Raw genomic sequence first — 27,040 nt, 5'->3', positions numbered from 1 at the left:
ACACGCACACACACGCGTGAACATGACACAGTGACATATAAATAAATCCATTTGATGAGGCGTGATGCTGGGCGCCAGCATCTCCTCACATGTGAGGGAGAACAGTCCCGTCTGTCTGCTGCAGCCGCACGTCTCACAGTGCTGCAGAAGGAAAACACACTCACCTTGATGGTGTGAGGACCAACGCTGACGCTCTCTCGCCGCCTTTGTCGCCCCGCTGCCTCTCCGCAGAGCAACGATGTGCTGTCGCCACGGCGATGGAGGAAAACACTCGGCGTCCTCATGAATATCGGCCGCTACAGTAGCTCCCTCTCCTCTCCCTTCCTCCTGCCACAATTGGTTTCCCCCAGCCACTCCCCACCTCCCCGCCGTCCTCCGTGGAGAAGCCCATCTCCCCTCCTCCTCCGCCTCAGTCACACACGGGGCGTCCGTCGCTCCTCATCCTTCTCAGCGGCGACGTCTGAAAGGTTCCCAAACAAAAACACAGCTCACAGAATGGATGTTCAGCACGCCGCCATTCACTCATGACAAAACCTGGATGGGGATCAGCGCCTCCAAATCTAGACTGAAACTATGCTGCAGCTCACACTCCAGCAGCACGTCAGGGGCAGAAACCAGTGGCAGAAAATAACTAGTGATGGGATTCATGAAACAGTGTCCTGATCTTCAGAGGCCACCAGAGGGCACTGTCTGCAGCAAAATGTTTGGGCTTGAGCAACTGAGTCAATGACACCTCACGTTTCTAAGCCAACGGCGCCATCTAGTGGCCACTAAACATTAGGACATTCATTCATCACTAAAAATAAATATAGTGAGAACATTTCACTATAATATATATATATAAATCAAGAATATAGTCACTCAAATACTGCACTTGAATGTAATGTATATTGTGAACTAAATTTAACAGACTTAATGTTTAATAAACAATATACATTGTCATTTTTGACCCACAGTAATTAAGAGAAAATATCAAATACATAATATCTATATATATGTATATATATATATATATATATATATATATATATATATATATATATATATATATATATATATATATATATATAGTATTTTTGACAGACACTGCCACCATTAATCAAGCGTATGTAATAAGTAGAAAACAATCAAATATAAAAAAAAAAAAAACGGAAAAATAAAAGTTCTATATTCAAATTTTAAAACACATTAAATGTTTTCATGATTAGAATGTATTAGTGTGAATAAATTATTGGTCAGTACTGAATCATCACGAAAAATACAATTTTTTTTTGTGTTTTCACATCACTCATTGAATCGACATGCAATTTGAGGTTTTTGGAAGTTTTTGAGGGCCAACATGAGATGAGTCGACGGGCCAGAGTCGGCCCCCCTGCCTCGAGTTTGACACCTATAATGTGGACGTGATGACAAAAGGAATTTCAACAAATGGAGGGAATGGAAAGGAAAATTGGACAAAAGTGGTTGACAGAATTCAAGATAGACATGAAGAGTCAGAGCAGGAAGAGTTTAATCGGTGTGACGCAGCGATAGTGTGGAGAGCACGAACAGCTCTGAACCATGGCGGTGGCTCAGACCCCCCTTCACTCCTCAGACCAGTTCCCATCGTTTCAATCTACCAGACTACTTTGAGATCCAGGTTGAGCGTCTTCCTCCTCGTCCCCATCGCCCTCCTCCTCCTCCTCTCCAGGCTCTGGCACCCACAGCCCTGAATCGATGCACCTCAGCATGTGGAACTTGGCCTCCTGAGGAGAGAAGCAGGAAGCCCTTTGGTCATAAGTTGGACGTCAACCTTGTGTTCTCTCTACAAGTACTACATTGTTTTCATACTAGTCTTCAAGTGCGCAGGAACACCTTGCTAGTAAAGCCACAAGGGCCTCATGTACTACTAGTACAAACTAAACAATGCTCACTAGCAGCAATAGTCGACCTACATTTCTGCTAGTGAACAAAAAAAATGTACTCCTACTAGTGAACTCAAAAACCCACACTTGTGCCACTTGTAACCCTTATATGCTAACAAATGGGCGATGAATTCTGGCTTCCTATAGGCTACTGAAAATATTTCAACCTGTCAGAGAGCGGGATTTGGCAATAGTCCCGCCCCTACCTTTGCATGAGGTCTACTAGCGTAGGGGTCGGTTTTACTAGTAGTACTAGTAAACCAACAACTATGGACTTGTACTACTAGTGAACTGTTTTTTTTATTGTACCAGGTCTACTAGTAAACATATAATAGTTTTACTAGTGAAGTTTTTTGCGCACTAGTGCCAGACCAGGTGATATAAGTCAACTAGTGGACAGTTTTGTGTCAGTAATTATCGACTAGTAGACAATATTGCTTCACTTGTGGGTCCATGGAGTTGATGACGTCATGAAGCAGCTGGACGTTCTTCTCATCGAAGCTTCTCTGCATCTCCTGCCGAACACAACGGGAGGTGAGAACTTCCGGAGATACGCTGCAGGAACCATGTCCAAAAGCTACCTTGGGCAGTGAGTTGTAGACCTCCAGCGGGTCCAGCAGACCTGGACCCAGCCTCTTCTGTCTCTCCTCTTCCTCCAGCTCCTTCATGGTGTCGTGGACGCGAGCTTTGGCGCAGCTGCGGACCCGCTCCTTCAGCTGGTCCAGCTCCTGCTCGAACTGCTCCAGGTAGCTCTTGTCTGCAGTCTGAGGGGAGAAACCAGCATGAAGGGACGCTCCCCAGCAGATCCAAGTCCTGACCTTGATTCTGGAGAAGAACTGCCTGAAGCAGCCTCGGGGGTCCAGCTTCAGAGCTTTAGACAAGTCCAGGATGAAGTGCAGGACGATGGCCTGGTGGGCCACCTGCTCCATCAGCGCCGGCTTCTGCAGCCCAAACACCAGAGGTGAGTCAAACTGACCGCACTCTCACAGTATCTCCAGCATCAACACTGTCAGTACGGAATCATCCGACCTTAGAACAGACCAATGAAGAACATAAACACTCAAATCTTGCTCTTAAATTAGACGTATATTAAGTGTATACACGCATCATTCATTGTTTTTGACCCACATTTCGACTCACAGAAGAAACTTCATATAGAAATATTAAGATTAAAAATGTAACAATAAAATGACATAAGAATGTTAAACAAATTAAACATATTCACATTTATTTAAAATGTTCTACATCCGTAATTAATGTAAATAAATTATTCATCAATAATGAATCTCATTAAACCTTAGAAATATTACTTCCAACATCTTATGAATAAAACATTTAAACATTCAAGTATGCATATTGCGCTACATTGTATGTAATAGACACAGGAGTAGTATTAGTGCTATATAATAATAATAACACACAACAATAAACAACAACAATAATAATAATAATAAAATGAAAATATTTTCTTTTTACATCTTAATGTGTAAATGCATGCTTATACTACCAATAATAGTAATAATAATAATAATGACAAAACATTTTAATTTAATAAATTTATTTAAAAATAAATAAATAAAATAAATAAATAAATAAAAAAATGCATTTTAGGGCCACAATGAAATCATAATAAAATATTTCAAAATTCAAATAAAAAAGGAAATATTAAGACATGAATTTGTAAAAGATAAAAATAGTTTTTGATTCACCAAAAGTATGTCTGCAAATGTGCAGCACATTACACCTACAATCCAAAAACCAAAATGACAAAGTGACAGTGCGAGTGATGTGTGTGGTTCATGTCCTGAACCGCGCCACAGCCGCCTGATGAGCGCTGACCTCATCGATCTCCAGGTCCACACAGATGACCACGAGGCAGTTGGCTGTCTCCTCACACAGCAGGTGGGGGTTGTCGGAAAGAAACTGCTGGCTGTCGTCCCAGCGACGCAGCATCCCTGGCGGAGTCGAGGAACTGGTTAGGGTCGCTTCTATGTCTCCACTCACCTGTCAATCAACCAGACTGGAAAGAGAAACTCACCAAAGTGTTTGATTTCGCTGGAATATTTCTCTGCGAAGCTTTTGTGCGCCTCCACCTTTTCCTTTTCCTCTGGATCGGCTGGCTTTGTGTTGAGGACGCTCTGAAGAACGGCAGCGTTAGATGAAGAAACGGAGGCTCACATAAGGACGGCTACCTTGTCGAAGCCGTCCTTGCAGATGGTGTCCACGTTCCAGGGAAGCCGTCTCTCCTCTCGCTTGTATCCTTCTATCATTTGCTCAAACGTCTGTTTATCCTTCTCCAGTTTGTGGAGCTCGACCTCCACACTCTTCTTCTCAGCATCTCCGTCCTCCAGCGTGCAGAGTCGCTGCCGGGCCTCCTCCAGCATCCTTTTGCACTCCACATAGTTGACCTCCAGCTCTTCTCCTCTCTGCTGGAAGGCAGCCATTCGCTCCAGTCGAGCCTGCGGGGCCGACGCAGGCAGCAGGTTAGATGCCAGATACACAATGTTCAAATAAAGCTTGGGAAACGACGGAGGGCCAGGACCCAATAGTGGGCTGGGAATCTGCTTTCAGTGGGCTTTTCCCTGTTTATATTTCATTAACCTGGAATCCCACTTTTACATTGTGTCGCATGTGAGGTCAAATTTCATTACAGTTTATTCCTATATTTGGGTCATGGATTGTCATCCGAAGAAGACTTTAAATATACTTTATTTACAGACAGGACTCAAGAAGAAGATGACAAAGACACTACTTACAGAGGGGTTTTAAGAAGAAGAAAGGAGAAGACTTCAAGAGACTATTCACAGAGGGGTTTTAAGAAGAAAGGAGAAGACTTCAAAGACACTTTATTCACAGATGGGTTTCAAGAACAAGAAAAAAAGAATTCAAAGACAATATCTACAGATAGGTTTCAAGAAGAAGAAAAAAGAAGAATTCAAAGACAATAACTACAGATAGGTTTCAAGAAGAAGAAAAAAAACAAGACTTCAAAATCACTATTTACAGATGGGTTTCAAGAAGAAGAAAAAAAGAAGACTTCAGAGACACTTTCATCACAGATGGGTTTCAAGAAGAAGAAAAAAGAAGAATTCAAAGACACTTTATTCACAGATGGGTTTCAAGAAGAAGAAAAAAGAAGAATTCAAAGACAATATTTACAGATAGGTTTCAAGAAGAAGAAAAAAAACAAGACTTCAAAATCACTATTTACAGATGGGTTTCAAGAAGAAGAAAAAAAGAAGACTTCAGAGACACTTTCATCACAGATGGGTTTCAAGAAGAAGATGAGCGTAGTCAGGTTGGGTCGGCGGTCTTTCGGGGTGAAGGTGGGTCCCAATGGCAGACCAGTTGAGAACCTCATCTGTTGAGTATGTGCTAGTATTATAGCTACTTTAGCAGCAACACACTGGCAGAGTCACTCGGCTGGTCACATGACCCGTAATCACCAGATAATCTCACTTGAAGGGAGTTTGAAGTGAGATTAACATCCGATCCACAGTGTTTGTGATGAATGAATGATGAAGGAGGGGAGATAGCTACGGTGCAGTGGACTGCTCCCTGGGCTCCTCCCATCTCTCCCTGCGCTGGCCCAGCATGGGGCCCGAGCTGAGGCCTCCAGCGTGAAAGAAATCCCTCCGAGCAAAGGCTACTTCAGTGTACTTGGAATATACAGGAATATTCAGGGTGGCAGGCGGCGAGGAAGTGAAGGGGTGAATCCAGGTGATGCCATGAAATGATGCTGCGATAATTTTTTTTCAGATTAAAACATGATGTCGGAGCAAGTTAAAGTGAAGTTCAGATGATTCATTCCTTCACTTCCTGAATGAGGTGGGGGGCGGTGTGCTACTCCCAACTAACTAGGCGAACCTCTACAGCGCTCGGTGCTGACCCGGTGTCTCATCCGGAACAGGCTCGGCGTGTCCACGAACGGACAGGTCTCGTCCTCGTTGTCCGAAACCTCGATGTGGTCCCAGGCGCTGTAGTCGATGGCCGAGGAGCTCATCTCCAGCCTGCGATGTTTGCTCCTGAAGCAGCAGGTGAGAGCAGCAGAAGACCTGCGCGGCACTCAAATCCTCTTTCAGCAGCTCAGCACCTGGACAGAACCATCGCGGTCTCCCGGCGGGGGGGAGGGGTCGACGTGACCAGCACAGGAAGGTTTCGTTAGGCAGCTTTTATTGGATCTAACCAGTGATCGGACTCAAACAATGAAAATTAAACAGCCATTAAACAGCCATGATGTGCGATTCAGGATGAAAAATGTAACAAAGTTCCTTTGTTTCCGTGAACACAAATGTGAGAACATTCAAATCACTTCAGTCAGTACAGTTTTCATTATCAAACACATGTGATCACGTTGTGTGGATAGAGAGCAGTGCACGTGTACACACACACACACACACACACACACACACACACACACACACACACACACACACACACACACACACACACACACACACACACACACACACACACACACACACACACACACACACACACACACACACAGAAGTCACAGCTGAACCTTTTGAGACCTTGGGAGGAAACCACAGTGCCACAGAGGTGAGACTTCACCACCCACACAGTACCTCTCCTCAGTCACGAGTCTTGCTGCATGTGAAATGAAAGACATCGATCAGGTTGTACTGCCCGGTGCGGTTCAGGCTGTAGTAGCGGGTGTATATGACGGCGAAGATGGCGGCGGCCAGGGCCACGGCGCCCAGCACCACTCCGATGATGACGTACGTGTAGTCCTCTGTGGAGGAAGGAAAGACAGGTTCTCAGCTGCTTCACGACAAACCCAGTTCTGCAGACTTGTGAAATGTATCTTATCATGACATGGCTCACTTTGAACAACCACAGTGACCCTGAAGGTCGTGGCCCCAGCGGCGTTCCTGGCGGAGCAGTCGTAGTGCCCCTCACTTCCTGAAGTCACCGCCTCCACAGAGAGGACGCCGTCGTGGGAGAGCGGGTGAGGAGAGGCCTGGTGAGTCCAGGTGTAGTTGGGAGCCGGGTTCCCCTCCGCAGAGCAGTTGAGTTGGAGTCGGTCCCCGGCACGCAGGGTAATTGTGACGGACTGTTGAGGGCCCTTGAGCCGCGGCTTGTCTGCGAACAAAACAGAAAGCCGGTTAACTGTCTCCCAGATGGAATATACTTGGTATCATGACCAAACACACACATCTGCGCCCAAATGGTGGCGGCTGGTAAACATTCAAAGTCAAGTGGGAAAACGCAATGACAACATGAGCAGTTCACTGACTGAGATGAAAAAAGCAGACACACAAGAAATACCGAACATAAATCTAAAAATAAAACAAAAAATAGTTTTAATGTATCAACCTTAGTGTTGTCCTTCCCAGAGGACTTTGGTCCTTCATAAATATGCACATTTTTTGGACCCAACCGGGCATTGTTTTTCTTGTTCAGTAGGTTTCCTCTTATTTATTGATCTTCAGTAACTAGAATTATAATATGGCACTCTGCATGTCAAAATATAAAGACTTACTATTATAATACTAAATAATAATGCCAAAATTATTTTAAAAATAATGTTGATAATTGATGATGATTGAAATAAAGGCAAAATAAAACTATTTCAAATAAATTGATAAATAAATACAACCTTTAAAAAGTCATATGAAAATAAATAAATAAAATATGGTCTAAAAAATTCAAATGGTAAAATTCAGAGTTTAGTCCTTTCATCAGCTGTGTTCAGCAGTGAACTAGCTTGTCTTTGTCCTTTGATGGTTCAGGATGAAGAGGTGTGCTGTGACTCAGTGGAAGCAGCGACAGACCGGGGCTCACACTCACAGTAAACCTCGGCGGTGATGGTGTTGGACTGGAACACCACAGAGTGCTGTCCTGCTCCAACCTCCAGGCCCAGGTCGGCCTCACACCAGAACCGAGTCGCCTGATCCTCTTTGCTGGCGTTGAAGATGTGCTCTGAAGTCCAATCCCGACGGTCCCGAGTCTGACTCTTCCGGGTCATTTGATGAACCAAGGCATTCTCTCGGTAGATGGTCAGATTGAGCGACCCGACAAAAGCGACACCGCTGACGCTGCAGTGCAGAGTCACGCGCTGACCCTCCATCACCGGCCCACTTTCCAAAGACAAGGAGATGTTCTGTGGAGGCCCTGTGGATAGGAACACACCACAGTCACCTGATGATTCATCGGAAATCCAAACTTTGGAATTTCAACTCATTTGAAAAAACAGATTTGGAACTGGAAATACAGGAACTAGAATAAAAGTATAAGCACATGTCTGGTTAAAGTGAAGTATAATGGGAACTGAAGAATTTGTTGTGGGGGTAGCAGCCAGAGTCAAGAGGCCTAGATTTCCCTCCCCTGTAACACTCTTCTGAGGAAGCCTTCCTACAGACTCTCCTCTGGCTCAGCTCTTTCGTCACAATCCTGAGGGACTCATGTCTACTTCAGGGCCTCCACAACAGTTTGGGAGCAGCGAGGGGTTCAGGGCGCCCTCTGGTGGCTGTGGTGCTGCCCTTCTTTGGGAGGCAAGCAGTTCACATCTGTGTGATAATATCACAATAAGAAAGATGTGACCCCGGGCCCGTCTTTATGAGGCGTGTTAAAGAGAGACTTACGATAGGAGACCACAGGCAGGTTGGCACAACACTGTTTGCGGTGGCTCAGAGTGTAGTGACACATGAGGTTTGCTTTCCATTGAGTGAATCTGTCCACAGTCCAGGCGAGTTCAGTTCCATTTTTCACAAACTTCCCTTCAGGCACCTCCAGGCCGAAGATGGTGCTGTTTAAGCAGTCGTGGCGACACAGCCGGCAGCTGGCGTTGGCCGGCCCTCCCAGCTCCACAGCCAGGATGCTGGTGCTGAAGTGCGGCTTGTCCGCACAGCCCGGAACTGGTACAGGGACAGGAAGAGAGAGGTTAGAAGCAGCCCTGAACCCTGATGCCGGGAATCATTGACTCAGAAGATGGACGGCACTGTCCTGCAAGGATAAGCTGGTCATGGGGGAGAATATACTCTTGAAGTGAGGCCGAGCGCTGAGTGGGAGGGTACAGTAAAGTGTTTCCCTTGATAAACAGGAAGCCGCGGGGGTGAGGGAGGTCAATCTCTCTGAAGAATCAGCACATTCACACACCTACACAACTGAACTGAACTGAACTGAGTAAACACACACATGGTCGGGACCAGTTCGGCTCCTCTTCGTTCAAAGATCAGAAAAACGCGTCATAAATCTGACTCTATTAAAGTGTGAGAGAGGAAACTTCAGTTCCAAGGCAGATACATGACTGCGTGACAAACATCACTGTAGCTGGAGAATCAAATGGCATTCATATCAATATCATTCACCGCAGAGCTGTAACCAAAACTATTGATGACCTTTATCTGTCTCATCCATCTATAAACCATCTATAAACACTTACCGCACTGAGAACAGACCAGGAAGTCGTGGCCGGAGCTCAACAAAATGAACCCAAAAACTAGGTAAAACATTGTTGAGGCGAGGCGCAGTGAGGCGATGCAGGACGTGACTACACGCAAGTGAAAGTAAAACTACCCACGTGTGAGGGGGAAAGCAGGCTCTAACAGATCAAACTGCTGAGGGGATTTTGGCCACTCACAGTGTCGACATTCCACGAGGAGACGCCCCACTCTGAGAGCTCTCAACAACCGCCCAACACATCTTACCAAAGGAATAAAGTTAGGGTAGAAAAACGTAAGGAGGGGGAAAAAAAAAAAAAAAAGGAAATGACTCCAGAGAATAGAAAATAGTTTTCAGTTTCAAAAGGGCAACTTTGTCCTCAATAATGTAGCACTCGATAATAATGCTGTCATGGAAGAGTGGGTCATTTCATTCGTGCCTAGAAACCTGTCTTATGACTCAGAATGTTAGATGTAAACCAATAACAAAGCAGGCAGATCAACATGGCACAACATGCAAAGACCGGAAAGAAAAGCAGTTGCAGAATGCATCACCGCAGACGGAACCAAAAGTGAAACTACAACAGAAAAGATTCACCTTGAAAGCTCCTCCAACTGAAGCTGCAAAGACTGAGCTGACATGACGACAGGGGACGTCCCGGATCCCCAGATCCATCTGAAACACAACTGCAACTCTGCGCAGAATAAATGGTTGAGGAAAAAAAGTTTTTATCTTGCATCTTCACATTATTAACAGCGGAAAAAGACAAAAATATAAAGAAGGCTAAAGAGGCGTCTCAATCTTAACACACAGAACACTGGTCACAGTCCTGCCACTGAAAATGAATGGAAGATTTGGGAGGCTGCAGTTATGTGTCTGACCATTAGGCGGCGGACGATCCCTCATTCATTCATTCATTCATTCATTCATTCATACATCAATGCAAAAATGAATGACAGAGATCAGAGGCGGTTTGAGTTCAGAAAAAAAAGAACGGACACATTTTAACAAGCGTTTCATGTTGCCGTCTGTTCTTGACACTGAACAGTTAAGCTGCCATATAAATCACTTTGAACACATGAAATTGGAAAATGAATCCAGATCCAACACATTGAACAACAAATCAAATGCATTTATTTATTTCAGGAAATGTTAAGAAGCATGATGGAAAATGACAAATATTCATACAGAGCGAAGGAGAATTTCTGTAAAACCAGAAACAATCCGCCCATCACTGAGTCACGTAGCTCCAGTGGCGTTCGTTGGGAAACACGTGGCCGAGGCGCAGGCAGCAGCTGACGGTTGGCTCGTAAAACACGGCGTCCGGCTTTTCGAGCAGCACTTGCCGCTCACTCGGGTCTGAGCGGTGGCTGAACAAAGTCGGTTTGGGTTTTTTGACCAGGGTCCTCCTGGTGACGCAACCCATTTCGACGAGTGCCTGTGAAGGAGACGCCATTGGAGACTGACTCTCGGAGACTCCGGAGGGCGAGGAAGCAACGGCGGAGAAGTGGAGTCTGTTTACACTCCACTACAGCCTCAAACCTTCAGATATCTTTGCTACTGCCCGGATACCCGGGTATTGGTGGGTGATACAGTGCTTCCTACCGTCGCCATAATAGGAGAAGTGATAAGTGATAACTGCAGTTCTTGAAGTCAATGATGCAATAATCAGTACCCAGTACAGATCAATGACTAGTAATAACATTCAAGGTGTTAGTTGAAAAAGAAGGGTCTGTAGTGATATGAGATGGTGAGTAAAGGTTATTGTTTACATTGTTGATTTCCCATGCAGCTCACAGAATGTTTGTTATGGATAGCTTCTGCTATTACTGTGGTTACAGCAGGATCAGCTGCATGTGCTGCAGCAGTACCTCCTCCAGCATCACAGGGGGTTTGGGGGACAGCGGCAGGAGCAGTACTGTTTGAAGCTTTACTGCAATACTCTCAGAATACCAAAGTGGAGTCTTACCTGCAGCAGCTCCATCAGGACGACAGGCTGCACCACCCTCTTGTAGTACTCCAGCAGAGTCTGCAGTGTGACCCCGGGACAGCTCATGATGTGCTGCAGGACTCCCTCCAGCATGCCCTTGCACACCGGGCGGTTCAGCTTCCCGTCGGTCATCCTCCAGGGCCGTCCGATGAAGCGCTTCACGTTCCTGCAACGGCTGCGAGTCAGCATCATGAGGAGAAGCCGGAGGAAAGTGGAGACTTACTCGACAGACTCTGCAGCTGCAGGCGCTTCTTCTAGTCTGGTTCCTCCAGCCGCCGGTTCTTCTTCATGACTTTCTTCGGCTTCTCCACTCATCGCCTCTTTCTCCTCTGGATTGTCACGGTCGGCCACAGATTGGCTGCCACTCTCCTGACCTCCTCCGGTAGATCTGGGGTGCCCCTGCTGGCCAGTCTCTGTCACCTCAGCTGCTACCTCACTCTGCACCTGAGCCTCCTCTGGTCCCTCCTCTTCACCGGGGGCAGAGCGTTTGAGTGGCGGCTCGTCCGGCTGCACGTCGGCCTCCCTCCTGCTTCTCTTGCGTGGTTGCCGGACTCTGTGGAGGTCCTTGCTTTGCGGTTGCCATTTATTGGAGGGAATGGTGAGCAGCCACGGCTCAGCATGCTTCATCAGCACCCAGCGGTAAGACAGGCCTCCGACCTTCAGCACCTGGCCATCATCTAGCATATCCTGTCGTCAAATACAAGTCAAATTATGGGAGCAGAGGAAAGAATTTCCTGCTAGAATACTAGAAACTAGTGGTGGGACTTTTAACACGTTAAAATACTTTACTCACATTTAATCATTTTAATTTAATTTAATGGAACAGTTTGCTCTACAGACAACAGGGAACCTTTGTCAGTGCAGGAGCTCCTGCTCCACTGATCCCACTGATGCACATGACACGTGGCAGCTAGGATGAGGACAACAACAACAAACATGGAGGAATCCTCCCTGAACCAAAGCAAACCGACTGCTTTTGTTCATGTTTTTTGCTACACAATGGCCAGGGTTTACACTGCTCTGAATTCTTATAAAATTGAAATTCATATTCTAATATTTTCAAGACATTAAAAGAGCTTCAGTTTAAATAAGGTGATATCAAAACTTGAATATAGCCACCATGGTGATTTATTGTGCTGTTGTCACACTGATGCAAAATAAACAGTATTTTGTTGTTTAAATGTATGTGTGGGTCCATGATTTGATTCAGTCATATACCACATTCATGCAAACTGAAAAATGTGGCTTCTCGTGGCAAATATTCTTAAACCATTAAACTGTGATTGAGATCAATTAATCACAAATTTTTGAATTAATTAGATTTTTTTTTATCGAATCCCACCCCTACTAAAAACACAAACAGTTGTATAGACGCTAAACTGAATGGAAATTGAAGGCATCTCCACTTGAGCTCAAATGACATGTAACACATGTCTCCGTCATTGACGGGGCAGCTCACCTTCATGTACTGATGCAGGGTCCTGGTGCGTCCACCCTGCAGCTCCAGTAGCTGTGCGTGAACTTGTAGGAAGTCTTCTTCATCGATCCCCTTCTCACCAGCGTCGTCCAGGCTGCGCCTCAGCAGGGCGCACTCCTCCACATCCTGAGCAGAGTAGCCTTTTTCCACCAGATTTCGGTCCTGCTCTTCGCTGGAAAGGGAGCTGGACGACTGCACGAACTGTGTGAGAGAGGGAGGCAGCAGCGAGGGACCCGTTTTGGAGTAAGACGAGGGGTCGAAATCTAATGAAGAGGAGAAGCCGATGTTAGTAAGTCAAGCTTAAACACAGAGAGTAGCACATGCAGTCTGAACTGGAGCATTGACTCAGGAGAATGCAACAGCGATATGAAGAGTAATGCAACACTCTAGAGCGTTAACTGTTGAAGAAGACTTGTCATAGAGCTGACTTTACAGACCATCAGAGACGTGACAACAGCTTGGTGTGTGACCTGAACTGCAGTTTCAATCATGGAAGGGCAGATAAACATTGAGAGTAAAGAGAAATATACATGTCTGCTGCTGTCACTTTCACTGGAAAATAAAAATGTAATTTAAATGATAAATAAATAATAAATAAAAAGGTCATACAATGCTTCATTGATAATTAAGAATTATAATAAATCTCCTCATGTTGCCTCCACCTTCACAGCCACCAACCCCAAGCCTATCTGTATTTGAATCTTGTGGAAACAGTTCCTCCCCCTGCAGCCGCAGCACGAGTCCTCACCGTCCTGAAGGAACACTTGGTGAGTCGGAGTGTTTCTCAGCTGCAACCTGATGATGCAGGACTCCACCACGATGCTGTCGTTGGTGTTGAGGTTTCGATTCTTGACTGGAAAGAAAAAAAACGCTCATATGAAGAAAGATCACTTGTTACAAGCAAACAAAACAGAAAGCGGTTCAAAGTTGTTCGTGTTTTAAATGGCGAGGCAGTAAAGGTACCGATGCCGGGGCTGCAGTATCCCTGCATCATCAGATATTTGGTATGCGACGCTTGGTGGGCTTTCACTTCCATCTTCTTCCCAACACATTCGTCCCTGTCGTCCTCGTCATTGTCGTCGTCCTCCAGCACGTTCATGCTAGGACAGAGTATTTCACTGTCACTGAATGATAATGACGTGCAGATGTTTTGTTCTTCTAGACTTCTTTCATCCAGGAACATGGTTGGTTTTTTAAGCAGTTCATGATACAGAAGTAGCACTCCTCCAAGCAACACACCTCTTCACGACGTCCTTGTCCACCAGTTGGCTGTCCACCACCACCATCTGCTTGGGAACGGACAAGTGCAGCGACACCCAACCGAGGCTGATGAGGCTGAGGGCTGCCAAGCAGGATCCACCAGGAGAATCCATCGAGTAAAGCAGCATGTCGGGGGGATCCGGTTCCTCCAATGAGGTGGTGTCTGAACCGCCCTGCTTTTCTTCAGGATGAGAGCCGTCCACCTGCTTCCCGACAGGCGCATCTTCACCAGCCTCTGTGTTCGGCCGCGTCTCACGTTTCTCTTCTCCGTCCTCTGCGACTGGTTCATCTAAGGTCGCTGCTTCTTGTCTGCTGTCCTTCTTCACACCTCCTTCGTCTCCTTTGGTCTTCAGCATGACCTCCACATCTTGGGTCCTTAAATGTGTTTCGTGGTAGAAAGACAGGCTGCGTCGATCGTCTCTCGCCTCGTGTATGGTCAGGCCCTTGAACAAGCGGAAGCAGTCTGAGCACAGCGAGTGAGGAAAGCGCCATGAAAACGTCCTGCCAGGAGAAATGGAAGGAAAGCATTGATCAAAGCGTTGGTGGAAGGTGAAGCTTCATCTTCATTCTCGGCTCAGTCTTCTCTAAAGCTATTGCACAGCAGAGTCAGTTTGTATTTGCTGCACCTGTAGTATGTCTGTGAGAGTTGGTAGGACATGGGCAGGATGGGCAGCGCCCGGTTCTTCTTGGGACCGCCTGGCAGCTTCCCCACACGACGGCGGTTTACCAAGCCTTTCTTCCTGCACTGGAGGAAGACTTGACAGAGCAGCTCCTGATTGTACTGGCTGTACATGTGGAAGGTCTGAATGCAGAGCGAGGACCACAGTCATGTTTGGACTCTAGATGCAGGACAGTACTGAAAAGGTGGTCAGACCTGGAAGGATCTCAAAGACCTCATCTGGAAGTTGTTCATGGACAGAGTACTCTGGATCAGGTTCTGCAAAACGATTGCCTGGATGTCAGCGGTGCTGCAGAACAAAAGAAAAACACTGGGGTTAGAAAAGATGGCAAACGTAGTTCTCCACATGAGCCGTCCCTCATTTAAGTCCTTTCTAGTCGCGCCAAAGGATGGCCTTTTCATCTTTCAGCACCATACAGTCATCACCAAGGCTTCTCTGTCACTCTCACTGAAAGTCTTCTGTCACAGTCATCTCCACCCACTGACACCTGTATCTCTCTCTCTGGTACATTAAGTTCCTATCTAGGCGCTTGATGGAATCACAGCGTGAGCTCACCTTTTTGCTATACTGATGATTTTTAGACATCAATTCCCAACATTCTTTGCATATTCACAACTCATCACGACAAAGATTGAAGCATTTTTTACACACACACACCTGTTGATAACTTCTTTCAATGGGGCCTTGCACTTGTTTTCAATGGTACAAACTTGAAACCTGTGAGAAGAAACATCAATGTTAAAGAGTTACTTTGTTTGGGAAAAAAAAAAAAACGTCACCTGGAGAAAAGTTGCTCTTTGGTGTCAAACGTTCTGTCCATCTGGGAGGAACTGTTAAAGGAGCTGAACCTGAGCCTCAGCAGTCTGATGTACTCCGCGAAGGCTTTGGCACAGTCCTGTGACCACACAACAGCGAGTGTTCATAAGGTCCAACTGCATGGCACGAGTTGGTGTAGACGTGTACGGGTTGACACACACGGCAACACGTGTGATTGCAGTGTTGTAAAGAGAATAAAATATAAATACATATCTTTTAAAGAATCAGAAATAATAAATGGTGTTTTGAAACTTTATATCTGAATTTCAATTGTTCAAAATGTGATGTGAAATTTAGGTTGGTCCCAGACGTTTCAACGTTTTGGGCCTCAGCCATTTCTCCACTTGCTGCAGAGTGTGCCAAGAGAACGATGACATCACGACTAGTCGACTACTGAATATGTTAGCGAATCATTAAATCTTAAGATCATAGTAGACATTGGCCAGTCGCAGCCCTAATCATGGGGCTGCAAGGTTTTGATCGGCTGCACCCATGTCCGCGACATGAGACTTGAGAAGGTGAATGTAATTTCTGGAGCCACAATGGTGTGAAGTACTTGTACTGCAGCCAGTGTGCTACTCAGTAACAACCCTGGAATCGGTTCAGAATCTGCAGTGAAATTGCCAGCTTTGTCCGACTCAAAACACCTTCTGCAAAAAAACTCCCAGAATACCATCTCTCGCAGCACCCAGGAAGAAACGCTGCAAAAAATTAGCACTCAGTAACATAAGATTCATTTCATTTACTGTTTTACTGGAGAGAACTAGTTTCTCCAGTAAATAATCGAACTGTCACAGCAGTCCACGCAACGCCATGCCAACCTCCCATGATATTAAGAGCCCTGATAAATAATGAAATAGATCTTTTACATATATAAAATATTAAGCATCAAGCAGTAGTTACAGAGCAACCAAAGCTTAAGCATGTAAATGAGAAGTAACTTATACACACGTCAGAATTGTTGGGGTCCGCAGGGAGATTCTCCTCCAGCTGCTGCATCAGCCCTACGTCCTGTCTGACTTCAGCCAAACAGATCCTGCAGAGTACGCGAGAAGATTAGCTTTAGCTAACACGCATCACCTTCACTTGGTGTCCTGGTCACCTGTAGTTCAGCAGCGTCTGAGGATTCTTCAGGATGTAACGTGATCGACGTCCGACGGCCAGAGAGGTTTTGTCTAAAGAATACGCCAGCTCCGCGTGAAGCATGTCCCTCAGGACGCAATACCAGATGAAGGGCTTTTTCAGCTGTGAAAAACGAAACGTTCATGAAGACGAATGACTGATCTGTGGTGGACATTGCCCTGCTCACCTTGCTATTGAGCAAGTGGCTCGCCACATTGCCCAGCAAAATGACCGAGTCCTCCTGTAACTTCCAGATGACTCGCTGCCTGGTCATCATCTTTAAAGCTTTGTGGTCCACCTCATCGTGAGCAGGAAGGCGTTTTCTGGCTTCTTTAAACAAAACACAGGGCAACATAAACACTTGTGTGTGGATAATGTTTAAGCTTGCATTGTCGAACTGACCTTTCTTCCTTTTGCGTGGAACCCTGACGACCTCCTTCTTCATCCGCTTCCTCTTCTGATGCTTGCCTCCAACCACCTGCTGGTTCCTGGAGGCTGGTTCAGAGGCAACCTGAGTACGAAAGTTGATGAGCTGGATTCATCTCATTTAGACACGACAGCAGTTCAAGCCATTTAACAACTGAATTATGTGTGATGGAAATGCAAAAAAAATCAGGGGTGCCAAAAATTTAAATCCCAAAAATAAAAATTCTAATTAATAATAACATTATTATTTGTAACATTAATAACAAATACGATAAGATTTGAGCTCATCCTGTATGATTCATTTGTTACAAGTTTTGATACCATGATATTAAGTCATGTTTTATGCTCGACCATGAGAGCAAAGTTTTGATACCAGAGCACAAGTGATCACCAGTTTAAGAGAAAGAAAGTGGGAAAATATAGACTATTTTTAATTGTAAAGCACAAATGTCAAACTCTTATTTCACTAGGACGGTGCTTTCAGGTAAGTCATGAGCTGATTCAAGTCTAAAACACCATCAGCCATAATTCCCAACAATCTTAAGTCACATTCATGTAAAACTTCAAACCTCCACATCTTCTACTCGGACCAAAGGCTTCTTCGGTGTGACATAACACGGGTTTGTAGAGTTTCCTGGAGAATCGAAAAGATTCAAATAGAGACCCTTAAACTGAGCAGCTCAGACACAACATTTCCCCGACCAGGACGGAACCAAACCCTTTAACGGCACTCACCTGCTTTGGTTGCAAAGTGCAGGAGGTTTTTACTCATCAGGCTTTTCAATCGGATCTTGCTTTGAGCAGCAGTCGAAGACTTCTGAAAGAGAAACAGAATGAGTGACTGAACTTCACCCTGGAGACACCGACTTCCTCACTACCTTGTCAGACAGGAGGTGATTGGTCCAAAGCCAGTTTCGTTTCAGGTGCGAGAAGAACTCGGAGTCCAAACCTCCGGCACCTTTTCCATCTCCTGGCGTGGAGGCGTCATCACAGACCTCGAGGCTGCCTCTGAACCCAAGAGAGGAGTAGAGGGAGGAGAAATGAAAGGAACCCGGACACACTGTGGTTACCACATCCGCACTCACTTCAGTAGGTGAGCCATTCCTACAAAGACGCTCCGGTCATTATAGAATGAGGGAGAGGTCTCGTTCTCGCCCCTCTGATGACGAATGACTCCTGAAACACAGGTGAGGCAGGGCTGATCAATCATCTCTATCGTGGACATTTGAAGTCGGTCAGTGTGTGTGTATGGACCTAGTGGTGTGTTGAGGCAGACACACATCAGATCGAACCAGAAGTTCTCCACGTCCTGAAAAGTGTTGAACTGATAACGGCGTTTCTCGAAGGGTTTGTCTGGAGACTCGGAGACCAGCCAGTAGTGCGGCTCCGAGCTGGTGGTGTCGACGATGGTGGCGTTGCGCTTCAGATACACAAACACCTGCCGCGAAAGTAGGTGGAAATAGAAACATTCACGATGGTTGTTAGACACGAGACATTAAGATTTAATCTTTCTCATGTGATGCTGTGTCGGACTCACATGGTCTTTGTCGTTGAACTTTCCATTGGGACCAAACTGCAGCAGACCCATGTAGGTCAACTTCTGAAGGTTCTCATGAAAACTGAAAATGTATTTCCTTCAAAAAATAAAACCCATGAATTAGTATTCACTCGGATAGTGGCCACAGAAAACATGACGACAACTGCGACTCTTGCCTTTTGTAGAGAAGCTGTCTTCGCATTTGGGAAGGCAGATCTCTGATGAGATGGTGTTGCCTCACGGGATCGTTCACATAATCCTCCAGTCCATCAACCTGGGCAGAGAAACACCACAACCGTGAACCAAAAAAAAAAACAAATCCAGCACCTTAATGCAGCATATATGATGCTACTGCCACCAACAAAAGGACTGAGTATCAGTTTAGCAAAGTGACTCGAAGTATGCGTCAGCATTAGCATGTCTCTTGCTCTTTTTTTCTTTTTCTTTTCTTATGAAACTAAACCCATCAGCCACAGTGAGAAGACCACCAGGCTCCTCACTCCTACCACACCAGCTAGTCACACCAGGACATGACTCTCTGAAGACTTTGAGACCAAGACTGAACGTTTGTTATTGTGAATATAAAAAAATAGTTTGAATTCATCATCTCAGTTTGACTACACATGCCATTTCAGAGTTTGAATCACGTCATGAGGCTGCAAATAACAGGTGTTTCTTTGTCTATTTTAATTACAGGGAGAAACGCAGAGTAGAGTGGGGTATATGTTAGATATTGAAAATCTAACTTGTATATATTTCAGCACATTTATTGCAATTCTACAGTCTTACAATCAAAAGATATGCACATACATATGTAGTGCAGTCATAAAGGATTAAATGACGCACATACCGTGTAATTGATCTGTATGATCTGGACGAAGACGGAGAGGGGCATGCAAAGGAGCAGGTCACTGATCATTGCCCAGCCCCACGAGTAACCCTTGTGAGAGCGAAGAGGCGGGATGAACTTCTTCCAGGACTCCTCCTCTGAAAGCAAAGCAAGAATGACACGCCTGAAAACCAAAGGAACAGTTTCATCTCCATTGGGAAAGGAGAGATTTTCAGAACTCACGCCACCGAGGTTGAACGTCATTCTCACCTCCATTCCTCTCACTCGGACTTGGTGCCAAGTTACGCTGCAGTTCACTCTCCTCAGGAGGAGCTGACTCCAAGGGAGCTGAGTCAGATGTCTCCACTTGAGGGGAGTCGCAAGAAGTCTTTTCCAACGACTCGTTTTCAGTCTGTGAATCTTCAGAGTTGGACCCAGATTCTGCTTTCTGGCCATAGATCACGTACCAGAGGAAAGCATGGACAACATGCAGGCGGTGCATCTTGGGCTGGAAACCCAAACTCCTTCCCAAACCAGGAACTAGAAAAGATGGGGATCATTTTATTCTCAGTTAGTTGTTCTATCATCAGTAACTATCAACACTAAAGACAATGATGCACAGCAGAGACAGAACCTCTCGTTGGTTTGAATGCCTCTTCTTTAGTGCCTTCTTGCTTCTTTGGGCCAATGCACTTTTGGGATTTAAACACGCAACCAGTCATCTCTGAATATTCTTTGTTGCTGGCGTCTTCCTCTGCTTGAGAGCTGGAGTGAAAAGAGGACAAGGCATTCACATAAGTGATCAGTGTGGAACAGGACCGCCACTAAGGTGCTACAGACTAGAGTGATGCGAGCCATCCCAGCGGAGTGAGGCACCAAGAAGGCATCGCAAAAAGTCTGGTCTGACCACTGTACTCGCCAGGTTTTGAAAACTTTTGAACCAGTTCAAACCGAATTCCTTTTCTATTTCTTTATGCAGCTAACAAAACAAAAATTCTGTTTCTAAGCCTCACGTTTAGTGGAAACCTTGTCAAGTCAAACTCACCGTGCTGCCGTTGTCACTCCGGAGATTCTGAAACGAACCTGCTCAATGACACTCAGCACCAGCTGGTCGTTCTGCTCAATGGAAGGATGAACGACCATGTCTACCTGCAAGTGGATGAACAGACAGGAAGGTTAGAGCAATAAAACTAACTTTACATCTAAAAATAACAGTTCAGTTATGTCACATTTTTTATCTTCAGGGGAAATGTCCATTAAACGAGTGATCCTTAACCATAGCGCTGGGGCCCATGGTTAAGCCACGAGCGCCTCACTGAGGGCCACTAAACGTTTTTTATTTTACAACTTTGGGCCGTGAGGGCTGCGAGATGCTCAGCTTTAATACATGAGCCACCTTTGGTAGCAGTAGTGAGTCACTGAATTGACTCGACAGCTGCAAATCTGTGATAGTTACCAACTATGGAGAAGCTCTTGAAAAGAAAAAAAATGACAAAGAAAGTGATTTTGCCCCCCAACAGTAAGAACTGTTCATGAAAGCACCTGTTGACGCAGTTTTGAAAATTAATTAGAACATAAATATATTATTTTTATTTTATGGTATTTAGTCATGATTTTATGATATTTATTTTATTCAGTTTTTCCATTTTTTTCATCACACATCAAGTGTGTTTTTTTCCCTTTTTTTCTTTAGTAAAAGATTAATATGACTTGCACCTGGTTCTGCTGCGGGTTGGACCTTTCGATGACAAATATCTTAGTGATGATCACACGGTTTCATGTCATTTCACAAGGTTTTGGGTTGTTTTCGTGTAAGTAGATTAAATATGGTTATTGATTCCGAATGAAATCTAGAGTAATCAATTGGTTCTACTACTTGAATGGGTCCAGGGACCATTTGTTCTGGGAAAGGTGGGTCCAGAGATCAAAAAGGTGAAGAACCCCTGCATTAAACTGCAGATGTTCCCTAAGCTGTAGAGATGGGCAACTAAAGCAGGTTAATAACCAAGTCAAGATTCCTTGTATTACTAGAAATATAGCATCCAGGACACAGTTCTTCAGGAGTTTATTGTTTTCTGTCTCCACTATTTCAACCCGAATCACTCCGTACTTCCTCGTTCTGCAGTACAATGACATTTAACCATAACATGCCTCATTCTGAGGTGAGAAGGATCACATTACAGATGAGAGGCAGAAACTTCTGCACTACTCTCAACTAGCAGGGACTTGCTGAGTCTTCTGCCTGCACACTGTCCGCAGCAGAGCACTCTCTTGTGGGCATTAACATCAGCGAAGGAATCAAACATGTCTTGAAGAGAGGATTTCAAATCTGGGATCCATTTGGCTGCGTGAACTATTGGACTAACTAACTTAATAGTTGCTCTAGAAGCTTTATAAGATGGTTAGAAATGGTATAAACAGAAATACTAATCTTAATATGTTTTCAGTGTTCATCAAGTTGCATGTTTTGTTCTTCTACTTTATTTGAAATCACAGATGGGTGTACCTTCTTTGCGATCCCATCCTGTATGACAGTGGTGGAGTAAATCTTCAGCAGACCTTCTCTCGCTAGGGTCATGACAAGACGCATGATGGTTTTCTTGCAGCAGGTGGAGCTGCATCCATCCAGCCGCTCTGCTTCATTGACCATCTTTTGCAGCCTGGAGGACAGCAAAGACTGCATGGATGAATATGGCTCTGTGACTTACCAAGTCAGTGATGGTTGCTCATACTGACGGGAATACGCCCTCTACTACTTTGAGGCTCTGGACAGCCTCGATGATGATGTTCTTCCGTCTCAGAACACGGTACGTCTCCTTGGACTTATCCAGAGATTTTTTTGCTGACTTTGAAAGCTGTGTCAAATGAGGAGAGACAGACATTCAGGCGCAAATGCACTCCAACACTCCTAACAGCCAAGTTCAACCAACCTTTTCAGATAAAGAATCTAAAGCGTTGGTCACAAGGTTCCCAGCTGGGTCTGAGTCTTTTAACGAAGTCTCACTCAGAGGTAAAACTTCCTTCTCCTCCTCAGTTTCTTCTGACCAAGGAGAAAATGAATACTGTCATCATCTGCCTGGGGAAACAGGAAGTAGGGTTGCCATGTCCCAACCTCACCTGATCTGGACTCAGCCTGGTTCTGCTTGCTGTCGTTGGTGCTGGTGGCTTCACCTGAGAGAGACAAACACATTGTCTTTAATTGTCTTCAAATCAGAGAAAGTGACAACAAAGAACAGTGTCAAAACTAAAAGGGCATCACAGTTTTCAATTACTTGACAGTGATCACAAAGCACTGACTCATCTGCGCAGACAGTCTCGTACTTGTGAAAAGTGATGACGCAATTCTGCCACGAACATTTGACTGATCAACACCTCTTGTGGACTAAACCAGAATGTCCCACCATCAAAGAACTTTTCAGCAGCAGTTCGCACAAATCACATAAGAAATAAATATATCTATGCAGTTGGGCCTCGTGACCTCCACCTTCTATAGCTTTCTATAGACTTGCATTGGCAATGAGCCAACCACACTCATGTCTCTGGGCATGAGCGTCAGTGTGCATCTGGGCACATTCAAATCATGCCATGTCTGTTATTGAATAGCACTCCGGAAGGTCCTATTGAGTCCGGACAGGACCGTCATGACCACAGAACCGAGATGATCTTAGTCACTATTGAGAGGGTTTAAACCTCAAGGTCAACTTCCTGCTGAGTCCAGATTGAGAAGCCCACCAGAATGTAAATGATGAATGTAAAGTGACTGCAGGGAAGCAGCCATTATAATCAGGTACGAGTTGAGGTTTGCAACTGACGCAGCAGCTTCAGTTAGGATAAATCTATCTTACATTCAACAGCAGTAGGTTGTCCTGTTTCCTGCACTTCAGGATCCTGTTTTTTTTTAGGCGTCTTCCTTCCACGCTGCTTCACTGGTGTCTTTGGAACATTGGTCTCCTCATCCACACTCGCCCTCTCCGTCCCCTTCTGCGACTGCTTTTTGGGCTTCTTTGCGGACGGGGTTTTCTCACTTTTCCCTCCAAGCTTTCGCGTCACCTCAGGTGACGTGTTGGCTGACTGTATGTCAGAGCACAGAAGCTTTTGCCGTTCCTGCTCTTTGGCAAACTGCTGTAGGTGATCGCTCCCACCCACACAGCTGGAAGACAGAGCACTCGAGATAAAGAAAACTGTTGCAATCAACTAGAAGCAACAGACGTTCAGTGACGCACTTGTGGCTGATGTACTTTGTAATCCTCTGCCGACCTACGTCTTCCATGAAACCCTGAAAGAGGACAGCACATCAATTTCACAAATATTGCATTGGTTTAACACAATATTTGATTGACGCAATGGTGACATGTTTTCGAGGGGAAAAAACATCTAATAAAGAAAGATTCTGAGCTCCAGTCACCTTTATGAGACCGTCCTTCTCTAGCCTTCGGCAGATCATGCGAGATTCCAGCTTACCGATGTTCATCTTTGCACCCACATAGGATTTGGGGATCCCTTTAGTGCCACAGGATAAGACTAAAGAACAGTTAAAGAAAAAATATATTCAGTTTTATACAAGTCTTAAGAGCATGAACTGCCATAGAAATAATCACCAATAACCTAAATCAACATGTTTTGACTGGTTCCAACACATGTAAAAGTGAGTCAGAATGTTGGCGATTCTTGGAGTGAACAGGCTTCAAACCTACTGTAATAATAACTCTGTGAAATCAGGTCCATCTCCATGAATCGACCGACCGCTGGAACAACACTTCTCTTGCCGCCCACGTCTTCATCATCGTCCTCATCCTCGTCGTCGTCCTCCGCCATGTTAAATTTGCTTTCATAGGGTTTTACTAATTTAAAACCTTGAACCATCACCTTGTTTCCTGACAGCACGAAGCAGAGAGATGTTATATGTCACGTTGCCACAGCAAACGCCTCTGGCAGCCATTTTTTCTGTTTTTTTTTGTTATTTCAAATCAGATACAAAATGAAGTCTACCTTTTTTAGTGAGACAAGGTCCGCCTTCATTATCCAAGTCCTCCAGCGGGAGCCTGCAGCTCTGAACACACTTGGACTCTTTCAAGTCGCACAGCACGCGCTTCAGTGTTCGCTCATTTAATCGCTGAGAGAAGACGAACAGTGACTGGGAAGCACTGACAAACATGGCTGCTACAAGAGCATCACTCACCAGTTGTTGTCGGAGGCACAAAAACGTGGCAAACTGTAAGGGCATCTGTGACATGAAGATAGACATACGTTCGGCCAGAACATCGTATTTGGACCTCCTGAAACAACACACAAAGGGTCAACAGAAACCATCGCTCAGTCAGGTGCTTCCCTGGAGGAATAGAAGGAAGAGATCCTCGAACTGACCTGTTGACATAGAAGCGTTTGAGCAGCAGCAGGATGGAGTGTTTGTGTTGGCCGACCACCTGACGTATGAGGTAGGACTGCATGACCACCAGTCTGTGCCTGATCAGTCCCTTCCGGACGTAGTGAAACTTCCTGGCGTCCAGTCTGCAAAGACACCATTTAAAATACCTGCACTTGAAAGGCCGCAACACAAACACGCAAGCTCCTTACTTAAACCAAGATCCATGCATGTCGCTCTGCACCTCCCCCTGCCAGCGGCCTCGACCAACGCGCTCCAAAATGCAGTAACACTCGTCGCTGAGTTTCACATCTGGATCAGTCTCCGGACCCAACAGCGCATGGAGTCGCAGCGACTGAGACGCCACCACAACAAGCTTTCGTCCATATCTGGAGCACGAGCAATGAAACAGTTCTACATGAGTCAACAAACAAAAATAACAACAGCGGTGATCAAGTGTTTTACCTCTCAGTCGCCTCAGTCAAGCTGAGCAGGGGGCTTGGGCCTTCGGAGCGGACCTCATGTGTCACGTCCTTTCTTTCGTTGAAGGTGGAACAAGAACCACGCAGGCCATCCTTGTTATTGACGATGATGTTAAGTGGATAGATCTCCTTTCTTTTAACTTCAACCACCTCATACGCAAATCTGGAAAAGAATCACAGACATACTAGATAAGGTATGTGGGAAACTGTACTTCACCTTCACCTTCTTCTGCCGCTTATCCGGAGTCGGGTCACGGAGGCAGCATTCGGAAACTTCCCGATCTGCATAAACCTCCTCCAGCTCCTCCCGGGGGATCCCGAGGCGCTCCCAGGCCAGACCAGAGACATCATCTCTCCAGTGAGTCCTGGGTCTTCCCCGGGGTCTCCTCCCGGTAGGACATGCCCGGAACACCTCCCCAGGGAGGCGTCCAGGGGGCATCCGGATCAGATGCCCGAGCCACCTCAGCTGGGTCCTCTGGATGTGGAGGAGCAGCGGCTCCACCCCGTGCTCCTCCCGGATGACCGAACTCCTCACCCTATCTCTAAGGGTGCGCCCAGCCACCCTGCGGAGGAAACTCATCTCAGCCGCTTGTATCCGCGATCTCATCCTTTCGGCCATTACCCAAAGCTCGTGACCACAGTTGAGGGTGGGAACGTAGATCGATCGATAAATCCAGAGCTTCGTCTTGTAACTCAGCTCCCTCTTCACCACGACGGTCCGACACAGCGACCGCATCACTGCACCAACCCGTCTATCTATCTCACGCTCCCCTTTTCCCTCACTCGAGAACAAGACCCCGAGATACTTAAACTCCACCACTTGGGGCAAGAACTCTCCACCGACCCGGAGAGAGCAAACCACATTATTCCAGTGGAGAACCATGGCCTCAGACTTGGAGGTGCTGATCTTCATCCCGGCCGCTTCACACTCGGCTGCAAACTGCCCCAGTGCATGCTGAAGGTCCCAGTCCGATGAGGCCAGCAGAACAACATCGTCCGCAAATAGCAGAGATGAAATTCTGTGGTTCCTGAACTGGATCCCCGCAGACCCCTGTCTGCGCCTAGAGATTCTGTCCATAAAGAGAATGCACAGAACCGGTGACAAAGGGCAGCCCTGGCGGAGGCCAACATGCACCGGGAACAGGTCTGAGTTACTGCCGGCGATGCGAACCATGCTCCTGCTCCAAATACAGGCGGCATTCTGCTTTCACATTTGTGGGGGATTAAGTCGCATAATACAACTTCGTTTGTGGTTTTTGGAGGAACTGTTTTGGTGGCTGCGAGCCAAACTCACCTGTCAAACAGAACAACATCGTCTCTCTCCTCTGGAAGTTGGTAGAACTTCAGCTCGGTGTTCGAGGCCAGATACCGCCAAATGAACCCCTTCGTGAGCTCGTCCAACTTCAGGGCAAAGGGCTGCCTCCTGCTACTCAGTCGAATCCACAGACTTGGAATAGTAATCCCGTCCAGTCCCTCCAGAGCCACTTCATCCTGGACCACACTGAGGGCGTCCATCGCCCCGGAGACGGAGCTGCGCTAGCAGCTAGCTAGCGTCTGAATTAGCATTCGCCAGAAGAATACTGACCTCACATTAAAACTACGAACAATATTACTCGTGACTTTTGTAAAACAGACGGCAAATACGAGACAAACCAGTATATTTAGTCAGAGAGAATTACGCTTCTCCCGCAGGAAGGCTTGTGTTGTGGTGTGTTGATGACGTCACTTTGAACTTTGACACGACGCAT

General features: G+C 45.9%; 3 protein-coding genes across 4 annotated transcripts; all 3 read right to left on the bottom strand.

Annotated features, from left to right (window-relative positions):
* Window positions 1-327: 327 nt before the first annotated feature.
* Window positions 328-5,934, bottom strand: cdc37 (cell division cycle 37 homolog (S. cerevisiae)). Its single transcript, XM_053855095.1, has 9 exons — window positions 5,794-5,934; window positions 4,097-4,363; window positions 3,943-4,042; window positions 3,744-3,859; window positions 2,723-2,845; window positions 2,486-2,668; window positions 2,348-2,419; window positions 1,620-1,745; window positions 328-460 (listed from the first exon to the last, which is right to left on the bottom strand). Exons 1-9 carry the CDS (start codon window positions 5,905-5,907, stop codon window positions 410-412), a joined length of 1,152 nt encoding a protein of 383 aa, XP_053711070.1. The 5' UTR covers window positions 5,908-5,934; the 3' UTR covers window positions 328-409.
* A 562-nt stretch (window positions 5,935-6,496) lies between these two features.
* Window positions 6,497-10,173, bottom strand: LOC128753410 (vascular cell adhesion protein 1-like). Its single transcript, XM_053855096.1, has 5 exons — window positions 9,313-10,173; window positions 8,513-8,785; window positions 7,719-8,042; window positions 6,753-7,010; window positions 6,497-6,660 (listed from the first exon to the last, which is right to left on the bottom strand). Exons 1-5 carry the CDS (start codon window positions 9,380-9,382, stop codon window positions 6,500-6,502), a joined length of 1,086 nt encoding a protein of 361 aa, XP_053711071.1. The 5' UTR covers window positions 9,383-10,173; the 3' UTR covers window positions 6,497-6,499.
* A 247-nt stretch (window positions 10,174-10,420) lies between these two features.
* On the bottom strand, window positions 10,421-27,012 carry LOC128753406 (general transcription factor 3C polypeptide 1-like). 2 transcript variants are annotated; one of them, XM_053855089.1, is made up of 40 exons: window positions 26,587-27,012; window positions 25,276-25,455; window positions 25,023-25,199; window positions 24,813-24,956; window positions 24,628-24,724; window positions 24,438-24,561; window positions 24,143-24,322; window positions 23,854-23,969; window positions 23,672-23,724; window positions 23,294-23,598; window positions 22,566-22,619; window positions 22,379-22,488; window positions 22,185-22,303; window positions 21,955-22,108; window positions 20,494-20,597; window positions 20,083-20,213; window positions 19,719-19,988; window positions 19,470-19,606; window positions 18,796-18,893; window positions 18,620-18,716; window positions 18,337-18,520; window positions 18,168-18,258; window positions 17,961-18,090; window positions 17,818-17,899; window positions 17,652-17,716; window positions 17,059-17,167; window positions 16,844-16,986; window positions 16,637-16,779; window positions 16,486-16,570; window positions 15,498-15,613; window positions 15,376-15,435; window positions 14,913-15,006; window positions 14,665-14,840; window positions 14,018-14,539; window positions 13,742-13,878; window positions 13,527-13,631; window positions 12,761-13,041; window positions 11,525-11,988; window positions 11,281-11,467; window positions 10,421-10,749 (listed from the first exon to the last, which is right to left on the bottom strand). In XM_053855089.1, exons 1-40 carry the CDS (start codon window positions 26,805-26,807, stop codon window positions 10,543-10,545), a joined length of 6,252 nt encoding a protein of 2,083 aa, XP_053711064.1. In that variant the 5' UTR covers window positions 26,808-27,012; the 3' UTR covers window positions 10,421-10,542. The 2 variants fall into 2 exon arrangements, with proteins under 2 accessions (XP_053711064.1, XP_053711065.1); XM_053855090.1 differs by having other exon boundaries at window positions 22,379-22,485.
* Window positions 27,013-27,040: the final 28 nt, after the last annotated feature.

Source organism: Synchiropus splendidus, chromosome 2, assembly GCF_027744825.2.
Source record: "Synchiropus splendidus isolate RoL2022-P1 chromosome 2, RoL_Sspl_1.0, whole genome shotgun sequence".
Classification (NCBI taxonomy): Eukaryota; Metazoa; Chordata; class Actinopteri; order Syngnathiformes; family Callionymidae; genus Synchiropus; species Synchiropus splendidus.
The sequence above is the reverse complement of the archived record's forward strand: the minus strand, read 5'-3'. Positions and strand labels throughout refer to the sequence as shown.